General features: G+C 39.3%; 1 protein-coding gene across 2 annotated transcripts in view; it reads right to left on the bottom strand.

The window, feature by feature from the left end:
* Nucleotides 1–5263: 5263 nt before the first annotated feature.
* Nucleotides 5264–12914, bottom strand: part of LGR5 (leucine rich repeat containing G protein-coupled receptor 5) — a 119379-nt gene continuing 111728 nt past the window's right edge. For both annotated transcript variants that reach the window (XM_082850154.1, XM_082850155.1), the window contains 5 exons: nt 11783–11854; nt 10832–10957; nt 9651–9796; nt 7875–7958; nt 5264–6659 (listed from right to left, as the gene is read on the bottom strand). In XM_082850154.1, the coding sequence (XP_082706280.1) occupies nt 5572–6659; nt 7875–7958; nt 9651–9796; nt 10832–10957; nt 11783–11854 (1516 nt within the window). In that variant the 3' untranslated portion in view covers nt 5264–5571. The remainder of the gene's footprint in view (nt 6660–7874; nt 7959–9650; nt 9797–10831; nt 10958–11782; nt 11855–12914) is intronic.

Here is a 12914-nt window from a genome sequence, read left to right as displayed (position 1 = left end):
GGATTTTAGTCCTAATTGGTGGGGAAAAGAGGGGAATATGGAAGCAAAGAACACCTATTCACTTGAGATTGCCTTTATATTCCAAAAAATTGGATGCAGAACACTCTCAGCAGTTCTTTAATTCATAATTGCATCAAAAGTGGGGAAGGGATGTTTTACTTGAAAATAGTCAAACCGACTCCTCTAAACAGGCCATACTTGCCCGCGTACTAACCTTCCTACATCAAAGGTTGGCCACAATGAATGATGAATATAACCAAATGTTGGGAAAACTTTGGCAACTCCTCTTATCAACAGGCCTGCAGATTCTGCTTCAGGTGATGCCATATGCTTCTTGATCAGCTCTGTGCATCTTTATGCAATCTCTCACACTGAACCGGGCATATGATGAACCCAACCCACTTTACCTCCCATTGTCTATATAAACTATTAAAACTGAAAAAAGATTGTATAGAAGAGCTATTGTTGCCCATCTCCATGGAATTTTGGCTGGGATAGATACCTCCAGTTCCTATATAATAAGTATTTAGGGACTTCCCTGGCAGTCCAGTGGTTAAGACTTTGCGCTTCTACTGCAAGGGGCTTGGGTTCGACCAGGGATCTAAGATCTGCATACCATGTGGCATGGCCAAAAAAAAAATTTTTTTTCTTTTAAATTTTTCTTCTTCATTACAGAGGTATTCAGAGGAAAAGCTCTGAATGCATCACTAATCATCAACATCACTAATCATCAGGGAAATGCAAATTAAAACCACAATGAGATATCACATCACACCTTTAGAATAAACAAGAAATAAATGTTGGAGAGGATGTGGACAAAAGGGAACACTCATGCGCTGTTGGTGGGAATGTAAATTGGTGCAGCCACTGTGAAAGTTCCTCAAAATGTTAAAAATAGAACTACTATATAATCCAGCAATTCCACTTCTGGGTGTTTATTCAAAGAAAACAAAAACACTAATTTGAAAAGATATATACACCCTTATGTTCATTGCAGCATTAATTACAATAGCCAAGATATGGAGACAATCTAAGAGCCCATCAACAGATGAATGGATAAAGAAGATGTGGTACATATGCAAGTTGTTACCTGTGCTTCTGACAAATTGGCTATGGGTGGAATGTTCCAAAGACCCCCTCCTGGAGTTCAATACATTTGCTAGAGTGACTAACAGAACCCAGAGAAACATTTTACTTACTAGATGACTGGTTTATTATAAAAGTTTATAACTCAGAAACAGCCAGGTGGAAGAGATGCATAGGGCAAGGTATGTGGAAAGGGCTCTGAGCTTGCATGCCCTCTCCAGACCCTCTCCCCAGATCTGCACATGTTCACCAACCTGGAAGCTCTCTGAACCCCAACCTTTTGGATTTTTATGGAAGCTTCATTACACAGACTGATTGATTAAATCACTGGCCATTTGTGATTGAACTCAATCTCTAGCCTCTCTCCCTTCCCAGGAGGTTGGGGACAGGGTAAGGGGGTGACTGGGGGTGAGGTGGGAGTGGGACTGAAAGTTCCAACCCTCTAATCTCAGGGTTGGTTCCCACAGCAACTGGCCCCCATCCTTAGATCAGTAGGGACTTCCCCAAAGTCACCTCATTAACGTAACAAAAGACACCTTCAGGGCTCTCCTCACTTAGGAAATTCCAAGAGTTTTAGAAGCTATGTGCCAGGAATGAGTAACAAGACCAACTATATATTTCTTATTATAAATCACAATATCACACCTTCTAAGAAGACTAACACAAGAATTCAGCTAAAACATTGAGAATTGAAAAGTTAGCCATTATTTGATCTAACGTCTCCTTCAATATAATGGATTTTCTTTGGTATCCAAGACTTCTGATAAATGAATCTTACTTAGATTAAACCCAACTCTGTCTCCCTGAATTACTCACCAATTGGTTCTTGTTCTCTGAAAGAGTAGTTCAGCTTACTCTATGACTGCCTTTCAAGTGCTATTAAATAAAAATGCAAGTTTTAATACTAGGTCCTCATCTTTGACCTTAGGGAGTCACTTAAATACTTTGACTCACTGTTTCTTCAACTGCAAAATGGCAAGTCCTACTTTGTTCATGTCATAGGGTTGTTGGGAAAGTAACAGTAACCATTTATTAAATATTTACTATGTTCTAGGTATTAATGAGAACTTTATACACTGAGTTATTAATACTTCTAATCCTATGAGGCTGATGGTATTATTCCCATTTTACTGAGGAGAAAGTTGAGGCTGAGAAAAATTAAATAACTTGGCCAGCTACTACAGAGTCATAGGACTAGGATTTGAACACAGTTCTGTCTGGCAGCAAATTCCTGGACTTAATCGTTTTACTCTTTGGCCTGCTATGAAAGAAAGTACTTCATAAATTTCAATTATTCAAATATTTCAAATGATTTCCTTTAGCCTTTTCTCCAGGTGAAACATTCTCATTTTTTTTCAGTTATTCCTTGAAGAACTATCATTTCCCCAGCCCATATCATTAGATTCACTGTCCTCATGGAGTAGCATGTTTTTAAGGTTCCCACTTAATATATCGCAGCTAGAATGGGAAGTGATGTCCTAATGTGGCTGGAGTTAGGAACAATATTCCACAATGCTTCTCCAGCTCACAACATGTATGTTCTACCTGTTTCTGAACCCAGACAAGCTAAAGCTTTGTTATCATCCTCCTCAAAAGGCTGCAAGGGTCAAACATGCTGGAACTTGTGTCTGAAATGAATGAATCAGTGTAGAATCTGAGTTCAACATCTTTTTTTTTTTTTTTTTTTTTGCGGTACGCGGGCCTCTCATTGCTGTGGCCTTTCCCGCTGCGGAGCGCAGTCTCCGGACGCACAGGCTCAGCGGCTATGGCTCACGGGCCCAGCCGCTCCGCGGCATGTGGGATCTTCCCGGACCGGGGCACGAACCCGTGTCCCCTGCATCGGCAGGCGTACTCTCAACCACTGCGCCACCAGGGAAGCCAGAGTTTGTGGATTTTTAAAGAAATAAGTCAGAGTGGATTTTTTTTTCCTTTAAAAAAGTCACACCACTGACTTGCATTTTCTTGAGTGGGAGAGAAAGGGAGGGGTGGGCTGCCGGGACGTTCCTAACTTTGGGTACCCAAAAGCAAGTATGTGGAGAAGAGAGACTGAGATCCACCGCTTCTGAGGCAACTTTCGTATCAGCTGCCTGGGCTAAGAGGTATGAGATTAAGAGCAGTGAGATTATGTTATGGCCCTTGTTTCAGCTGAAGACAAAGTGTAGACTGCACAGTAGGATCCCACTGGATGCCTGTTAAGTAGGTTAGGTTGAAGCATGTGATTATATCTGATGGATGGGTGGGAAACTCAGTGCCAGGTACCCTGGAGGTGCTCAGTCGATATGGGTTCATCTTAGCAATAATGCTGAGGCTTCAACTACTACTTGATGGTTTCATTTTACAATTTGTACGGGCAGAGCAGGAATCATCATCGAAGCTGGGAGGGTCTAGCACTAGGTGTGTTTAGAAAAATCATTTCATTCCTTATGTTTTGGGGGATGAGAACTAAAGGGGACTAGTGTATTTCTTTGTGCCCCGAGAATCGCATGTATTTATCTTTTGGCCTTGACATGGTCATAAAATATGTTTTCTTTAAAGGAAAAATTTATGGAAAACTCATATTCATGTTGAATGATTTTACGGTTGATTTGTTATTTATGCATTTCTTTCTAATTGTGTTTTTTTCTTTTTACATTGCAAAAGAAGTAGACTCTGGCTATGAAGTCCAAACTATCACTGGGGAAAATGAACTTCACCAAGTCATTTGTCATGACAAAAATGGCTTATCAGTCATAGTTAAAACAATCTAGGAGTTGGTAAAGATATTTTGATTTGTTCTTGTGAAAGATTTACTTCTTAAGACAAGTCCAGAATACTTAAAAATACTGAAGTGCAAATACTTAGATAGCAAATGTATTTAAACCTCAAAACTCAAAAACATTTAGGAGACCATGTATTTGCCTATGGGATCAATAAAGCACTTGAAAATATTTTATTTTATAGTCACACATTTTATTACAAATTTCTTTTATTTTGTACCTAATAGAAAAGCAAGTTTGGAGTCTATTTACAAGTACTATATACATTTACATATATTACATACAGTTAATGAATTTAAAGAAAATGGGCAGAGAAACACAATATATATGGAAGAATATGCCACTGTACATGGTTTATTATCATGGTCCTTAGTATTACTGAATCTTTACTATAGTAATAAATACAGTTCTATATTTACACATCTTATAAAACATCTCATAAATGTATTTTTTTCAATTCCAAGTTAAAACATCTGATCAAAATAAACATGCTTATATAAAAATAAATCTACCTAACAGTCTTTTGGTTTGGATGTAGTGAAGCTAATGTAGTATAATAGAAATTATTAATTAATCCTTTGACCTTTAGTATTTAATAATTTTGCCTTGTACAATACCTAACACATGTATTAAATATGGAATAAGCAGAGAAGTCATGTTCTTGACATCAGGTAGGTTGATCCAAAGACAACATAGCTAAAACCAAGCTAAATAAACAGGATAATATATTACCAAGTTCCTGTTGAGTCAAAAGTGGTTTCAGACATTGTTGCTAAAGCTACTAGAGGTACCTGTGAGAAGTTATGTCAGTGGATTTAGTTTATGCTGTGTCTGCATTTGATTGTTACCTTGTGATGCACATCAGTTTGAATCAAGTGATAAAACCTCCTGTGAAAAACGTGCACTCACCCAGCGGGAAAATAATCCCAGGTTGCTTACCGTCTTTTCTGCGAATGTCCATTGCCGGCAATGGAGTTTTCTTCGAACCTCTGGGCACCAAGGAGTTAAAAATGAATTAGACAAGACCTCATCTCTACATCATTGCCTTCATGGCAATTTATGAATTTAAGTTCATTTTCCTTTCAAAGTATTTGTAAGCAGTTTTATTCCACTGAGGGTGGAACCATCTAGTGCTGATACCTAAAATCTAGCATCTCTAAAAATGATGTGACTATGAATGAATTAATAGTGCCTTATGTTATCCATTCACAGGGGTATTGGTGACCTGGAAGGATCCTTTCTGAGGAAAGGTGATGCAGTACTAAAACATCTCCACATGGTCATTAAAATGAAATCCTACTGGTCACAACCATTACTTAGTAATGTAGGCCATTTAAAAACTTTTATTTTCCTAATACCTCCAACCATATATGAAGGGGTTTTCTGGTTTAAAACCCCTTTCGTAAGCAAGTGAGTTGAAAAAGAATTAAATTGAAATCATGGAGAATATTTTGAACATTTCAATCTGTTTTTAAAATATTTATATATATTTTAGGCTTACCTGAAGAGTGTGACTGAGTTATATAGCTTGAACGAGTTATATAAGCAGCATTTAGACTTATTTTTCACTCTCTTGTATCAATAATTATCAGCTTTTTGACACTGAGAGGTTTTTTTTTTTTTTTTTTTAAATCAAGTTTCCACTCAGCTCTTTTTAGTTACTGCTCTGATATACTCAACCTCACATTTTTGGGTTTTCAATTTTTGAAAACTTTCTCTCACATATTAATTAGAGACATGGGACAAATGCCACAGATGAAAGATGACAGCTTTCGGTCATCGGATAAGCTGGTGGTGACCCAGAATTGGAAGGCAGGTCATAGGGTCTGCTGGCACTGGTGAAGGTTACCAAGGCCTGGGTTGAGTCACAGGACTGTTTCTCAACATCATCAGAGTTAATAGACATCAGGCTTGTGTGTTTCGATCTTGTCCAGAAGTGGGTTTGCTTTCCCAGGCTCCCCAGATCCTCCTTAAAATGAGGATTGAAGAGGATGTAGAGAAGGGGATTGAGACATGCAGGAAGGGGGACAATCACCAGAAGGATAAACTTAATTACTTCAGGGCTGATGAATGTGAGGTTCAGTAAAGAGGAGAAGGACAAGAAAGCCACCGGGCAGTAAAGGATACAGTTGGTGAAGAGCAACAGAGCAATGTGCTTCACCATAGAACAGTCCCAAATATTCTCCAGGTCTCCCTTTTCCAAATTGCAGTAGAGCTTGGTGTAGGCAATGGTCATCACGAGGAAGCAAAGGGAATTGAGCAAGACGAGGGCCACCATGTAGCCTGTGGCGCTGGGCTCCCCAAAGGGCAGCGGCAGGCAGAGCGGGGAGGCGCTGTACTCGCTGCCGCCCAGCAGAGGAACCGCGGCGATGGTCGCCGCCAGCATGGCGCAGAGCGCAACGATTGCTTTCAGACTGGAAAAAGGAGTTTTCGTTTCGAATTTTGCAGAGCATTTCACAGAGAACCCACGCTCCAGGGCTGCCAGGGTAAGCAGGAAAACCGAGGATTCCGAAGCAAAAATGGACAAAAACCCGACGACCTGGCAGCCGACCCCCTGCTCCCACCACGCACCGTGCTGCGCAAAGCTGCCAAAAGTAAAGGCATCCACGCCAGCCAGCACAGCACTGGAGACCCCCGTGAGCATGTTCACCACGGCTATTAACCCAATTAACAGTTTTACGGAGGAAATGTACAGAGGGGCTCTGAACACGGTTGAAGTCACCAGGGCATTACACGTCAGGGCCAAAACTGCTATGGTCCACACTCCAATGCGGATCAGCCAGCTACCGAACAGGTATTGGCAGAGTTTGAAAGGGCCTAGAAATCCAAGGAAGAAAAAGACTGGGTATCAAATTAGGGTTCACAACTTTTGCCAAATTACCTCTTTGTTTCTCTTGTTAGGACACCAAGAGATAGAGACCAGTAACAGCCATGGTAACACACAGTTCCCTTATGGCATACTCCACTTTATTAAACCACTATTTAATGTAAAGGTGAATATACCGGGTGCCCAGATTTTCAAGCTATGCCCAGAGAAATGGAGCCGGGGAGTTTAAATCTGGATTCAGGTCCCCCAAATACAGCAGTGTGAGGGCCAGGTAACAAGTCAGATCTCTGGTTTTTGTTTTTTTTTTTTTTAATAAAGTTTCTTTTTTGTTTGTTTGTTTGATGTGGACCATATTTAAAGTCTTTTTTGAGTTTGTTACAATATTGCTTCTGTTTTTTTTTGTTTTGTTGTTTTGGTCTGGAGGCATGTGGGATCTTTTCTCCCCGACCAGGGATTGAAGCCGCACCCCCTGCATTGGAAGGCGAAGTCTTAACCACTGGACCACCAGGGAAGTCCCTCCTGGGCGTTTTATGATATTTGTCCAGAATGCTTCAAAAAAGGTTCTGTAAACAGGGAAGGAGAATCCTAGGGAAATACCCAGTGATGTTAGAAGAGGAAGTATGAAGGTGCATTTCATGAGAATGTCGTCTTAGGTTTAGATTGACGTTTGACGTTTAGGTGCAAGGAACCATCAAATTGTTGAAAATAAAATATCAACCCTCCCCAGCTGTCTTTTTTTTTTTTCAACTGGTCTATCCTATTTCAGGGAACGGGACAAACAATTAAGTGAATAATATATATAGTTTTTACTTATCTCTAAAACTATTATTTGCTTTAACCAAATAGCTATTTAGAGAAGACTTACAAGAAATCACTGTCAAAAATCAGTGATTACATGAAGCAAGACTGTTGCATACCAGACTAAATAGCTAATATTATTTTAAAAATTACATATACTCCTAACTATAGGATTGGTTCTTTCATTTCCATTAATCTGAATCAAAAGTCTCCTACAAAGATCCTATTTATGAATGGAGACCAACTCCAGGGAACGAACATTTGTATTTTAAAGGTCCCCATGGGGTGGGATATTGATGAGCTGCAAAGATGGCACAGATTTTGCCTTGAAGTGTAGCCAAATGTCCCTGATGGCCTCAGAGTTAAGGGTGGGTACTGCTGCTGAGCAGTTCTGATGCCTTTCTCACCTGGGGAAGGTGAGCATTGCACCGAATGAAGGGCTTTCAGGTCTTCCTCAAAATCAAGCAGGAAATCTTCAAGATCACGCTCATCTGCAGGAATGAGAAGTTCTGGAATGATTAGTTCTGTCTCTCTTTTCAGGGGCCAACTTCCAGGGAGGAGAGTCCTGGATTGCCCTAGAGACATGAAATGTCACAAAGGGAACTGAGGGTCAGACATCCCACTTTTCCCTGGGCTTTCTTGCAAGTCTATTATAAAATTGCTTTGGGATGTTCTACTCAAGCTACTATATGACAGAATTTCAGCAGAACTGGGGGCAAGGGACAGTAACCCTGGACTCCCTGTCATAACGTCGAAGCTCTCTCATTCTGTTCTTGTTCCCTGGAGCTCACGATGGCCCCAAATTGCACTGACCTAAATTAGAGAGAGAGCGTGGGCCTCTCCATTCAGTGGAACAACCACTTTATCCAATTTTCTAACACTTAGATAGCTATAGTGCAAATGTTCTGAGCTGTGTTCTCTGAGTACAAGAGGGAGAATTAGTAAGTTTCAATCTTTCTGGGGAATTCTGCGTAACAGAGGACAAATCAAGTAACTGGTGCTTGGATTAGCTATCCATGAAACAGGAGTTTTGTGATCTAACACACTTACTGATTTAATTGGTCTGGGGTGAGGTTTGGGCACCAGTGTTTTTTAAAAGCTTCTGTGTGATTACAATATATGGACCAGGGTTGCAAATCATTGTCCTTGAAAATAAACTCCACGAAGAACCTTGTCTCTCTCATTCATTGTGTGCCTCTAGGGCATAGAACAGTGCCTGGCACACAGTAGACACTCTAATTGTTTTTTTTTGGGGGGGAGGGTTGAATATAGTAGAAATTAGGGTGGGTGAGGCAGAAAAAGCAAAAATGTAAGCAAGAACAAGAGCAAGACATGTGCTGTAGCCTAAAATAAAAAAGCCAAGGGCTATAATATCAGCTCCTTAATCAGGTCTGTGTGCAGGAAGAAAAGTTAAGATAATGTGCAGACAGACTGAATCGTACTTGCTTGGGAATCAACAAATCATTAAGACCCAAAGGAAGAAAAGCCAGTCTATTTAGACTCTGTGCAAACTTGCAAGGTTGGCAGGGAAAGGAAATTGGGGGCTGCCCAGAGCACTGCCTCATTACCACAGGTGTGGTTTGAGGTACATTGTTCTCTATTTAAGTCAGGTCTTGCTTCAAGGAAAGCCAAGTGCTTTACAGACATTATTTCATTTCACTTTCCTGACAGCTAGCCTTTGTGGGGGGTAGGTGGGGAGAATGTTTTAGGATTAGTTGGATAAGAAGTTGGATTCTTAAGCCCTTCTGCTGAAATATGGAGGCATCTAAAATGTCTATATCCTCCACTCCCCACTGGGGTTTAAGAATAAAAATAGATTGTATTTTCTGGAGAAAAAAGCACAGAAGCATGTTTGAAAAAGTTATCCACAGGGATAAGGCCCTCAAAAAAGTTTATGAAAATATTGATAATCAATTTTAATATTTACCCCTGAGGACAATATGTGCTAAAAGGGATCTAATTGTAAATATAAGTATTAAGAAATCCCTTAGAGAAAAGATGACTTTTTAGAATGAATCCTAAAGGAGTTTTCTCTTTCTCTAAGAATCTTTAAAAAGTGGGATTGATCCTCAACTTGCTGGGGTGATCACATAGGGACTTGTTTGGAGTTCAGATGATCTGCTCGATGACTTTTCAAGCCCCGTTCAGACACAATTTCATCACAGTGACATAGCAGCTCTTACCTTGAACTTGAAACATTCCAGCATCTTTCTTATGAAGGTCATCTGCACTGCTGTTGTCGCCTTTATTCCATTGATTAGAAATTTTATAGACATTTTCACATACTCCAAATGCACAGCACTGATATGCATAAGGCATTTCTATAACCCTTTGAATGAACAAAATCAAACAAAAACACACACTTAAAGAAATAGATTGTTAAATACAGTGCTCATTTTTCACTTAATAATTCTGCCTGTGGATCTTAGCCTTAATAAGTAATCTAAAATATTAACTATGTGCATAAAGATGTTGATTACAGTGCTATTCATAACAACGGAGTTATTAAAAATTATTGCCATGAAATGTTGACAGTTGCTGAGGCTGAGTGATGGATATATTATTTTCTCTACTTTTGAGTTTGAAAATTTCCATAATAAAAACACTAAAAAATGACTGTTAGGAAAATTGTAACACCATTAAAAAGTGCTTATGGTATGACATAACATAAAGTGACAAAAGGTGATATAAGTTTGTATACGTACTGTGATTCTAACAATTAAAAATACATTGGAAACAAAATCTGGAAGGAAATAACATAAAACTTTGTTTAAGGGTATTTGTAGACATTTTTTCCTCTCTTTTATTTTCTAAACTCTCTTTTGGGGTTATGGTTTTAAAGTATGTAAAAAGTACTGTGGTTTAATATATATACAGAATATATATATGTGTATATACATATATATATGTGTATATACATATATATATATAATCTTTCAAGGGACTTTATCGCTAATAAGTGTAACAGGTTTTAAAGAGCATTACTTAAACAAATATTAATTTAGTACATTTTATTAGAACATATACATAAGCAAGACGAATTTAAACATGTCAACAGGAGTACAATTACGTTATAAGGTTATTTAATTACATGTCCTAGTTTGTATCTCACGGATCAATGGTTTTCAAACTCTTTCCATGAACTCTGTGGTTCCAGGAGGCATCTTTGAAGAAGGAAGGAAGTGTGGTCAGGAAGACACGTTCTCCCACTCCAGGGCTTGTCCTAACAATGCCCCAGGGGTGGGGGACTTGAAGGCATGAAATGCAATTCAAAAGAGTCCCATAAATTTTGAAAACCACTATAACACGTCTATTGTTTCACATGACCACAAATGTATCTTATTAGTTTTAATGACAAACTCACTTGAGTTCTGGAAAGTTTTCAGATGATATCAAGCTCTGTAAGGCATGATTTCCTGTTAATTTTAAGTGAGTTAAACCATGTAACCCAGTTACAGGAAAAGACGACAGGCGGTTGGATGATAGGTCCCTGCAAAACATCAAACAACAATTGGCTTTTAGTCTGTGTTAGCATAAAACGATTATGTTAAAAAAGCAACCTAAAGATGATTAAACTGCTCCATAAAAACTTCTAAGCAGGGTCCTTCCTCTTAATGGTGAAAGGAACCATTTTGGTTTTAGCTCCTGAGCAACTCTTCTATTTACCATCAGAATTGCAGGAGAAAAATGTTTTAATCACACCCAAATTGTAATTTCTACATTCAGCTTAATTCTGCCAGATGGGGACATCGAAAATCAAGTGGAGGGTGCTACACATAATTTGAAAAGTGGTGCTGACTAGATCAAGTTAGGGGTGAGGGGGAAAACATTGTTGGGGGTTTATTTTCTTCCTTCTCGCCATAACTTCTGTCTGACCAGTTCCTTCTTTGTCTCTGAGACACAGGAGAGAGGGAGAGGAAAGAGCAAGAGATGGAAAGGGAGGGAAAAAACAGACAGGAAGATTTTCTGTTAGTCAGGATGGCAAACTGTAAAATGAAAGACCTTTAGAACTGAACTGATTACTTAGTCCATTCCACCTGATGGCTCAGCAAAAATGGAAAATTTCACCTCAATCACCAGAACCAGCTGTCACCCAGATGGTCATTTATCCACATAAGGACGCACATGGCCTTGGAGGGGTGGGGGGTGGGAAGTGGGGTGCTCCTTTCTGGTGTGATCCAGCTCCAGCGCAGGAGACACCGAGGGCTGGGCATTCTGTGTACTCGGGCTTTTTCAGCAAAACCAACATTTTTGATTAATCAGATGGGGCCCAATTATTAAAAGACATGCCATAAACAAGTCATGAAATACTCACAGCTTTCTTAGAGATGGCAAAGTGGAAAATGCATTGGGGTGAATAATGGCAATTTTGTTCCAAGCTAAATTCCTATTAAAAAAAAAAAAAAGGCAAGTGAGAGGATTATATAAAAGAAGACTGTGTGAAGTTTTACCATATATATTCATTCTTCTAACAAAATATAATTTCCATTCAGGACAGGAGCAATTAACTTATCAAATCATCTTTCAGAGGCAGATATTAATAGTATAAAATGATGAAAGAGAGAATTTTAAAGCAACCTTGTTTAAATCAATCCAGGAAAATCCTTCAGGTGGAGACTTTAGATTTTACTCTCTTGCTAAAAAGTTGACTTTAACATGGTTGTAAAATTTTATTAGGGCATTTCTAAGATGAGTAGGGGTCAGGGAATTGGAAGAGACAGGAACTTCTGAGGCTCTTCCTCTGACAGGCAAGTAAATTTTAAGTTATAAAATGTCCCCAGATATGTAATGAAACTCAACAAAAATTTGTGTACATTGTCCATGTATGTCAGGCCTTAAGAGAAACACAGAGATACTTAAAAAAAAAATTCCCAATAAAGAGAATGGACATTTAATTCTTTTTTTTTTTTTTTTTTTTTTTTGCGGTACGCGGGCCTCTCACTGTTGTGGCCTCTCCCGTTGCGGAGCACAGGCTCCAGACGCGCAGGCTCGGCGGCCATGGCTCACGGGCCCAGCCGCTCCGCGGCATGTGGGATCTTCCCGGACCGGGGCACGAACTCGTGTCCCCTGCATCGGCAGGTGGACTCTCAACCATTGCGCCACCAGGGAAGCCCCTGGACATTTAATTCTTAACTGGGAAATGAAGAAGAGAGGGGCTAGCATATGTTAGAAATAAAAGCCTTTGATAACAAAATTTACAATTTATTGAGAAATAAAATTCACTCACCCCTTCCCTCCACAGACATATATGTAATGAAATGTAGATAATTTTACAGGAATAAGAAATTTCACATTTTAGAAAAAGAGCAATGAACTTAAAATTCGTATTTTTAAAATTCATAACTCAGAAGGGAACTAAAGTGTAGACATTTGAGGAAACTGAAAGTGATCACTGTCAACTTTTCTCTAGCACAGAAAAGTAATTTATTCATGGTGTTGGGCCCCCT

This window comes from Leucopleurus acutus (genome assembly GCF_964270905.1).
Source record: "Leucopleurus acutus genome assembly, chromosome: 11".
NCBI classification, from domain to species: domain Eukaryota; kingdom Metazoa; phylum Chordata; class Mammalia; order Artiodactyla; family Delphinidae; genus Leucopleurus; species Leucopleurus acutus.
This window is presented reverse-complemented; position numbering and strand designations above follow the sequence as displayed.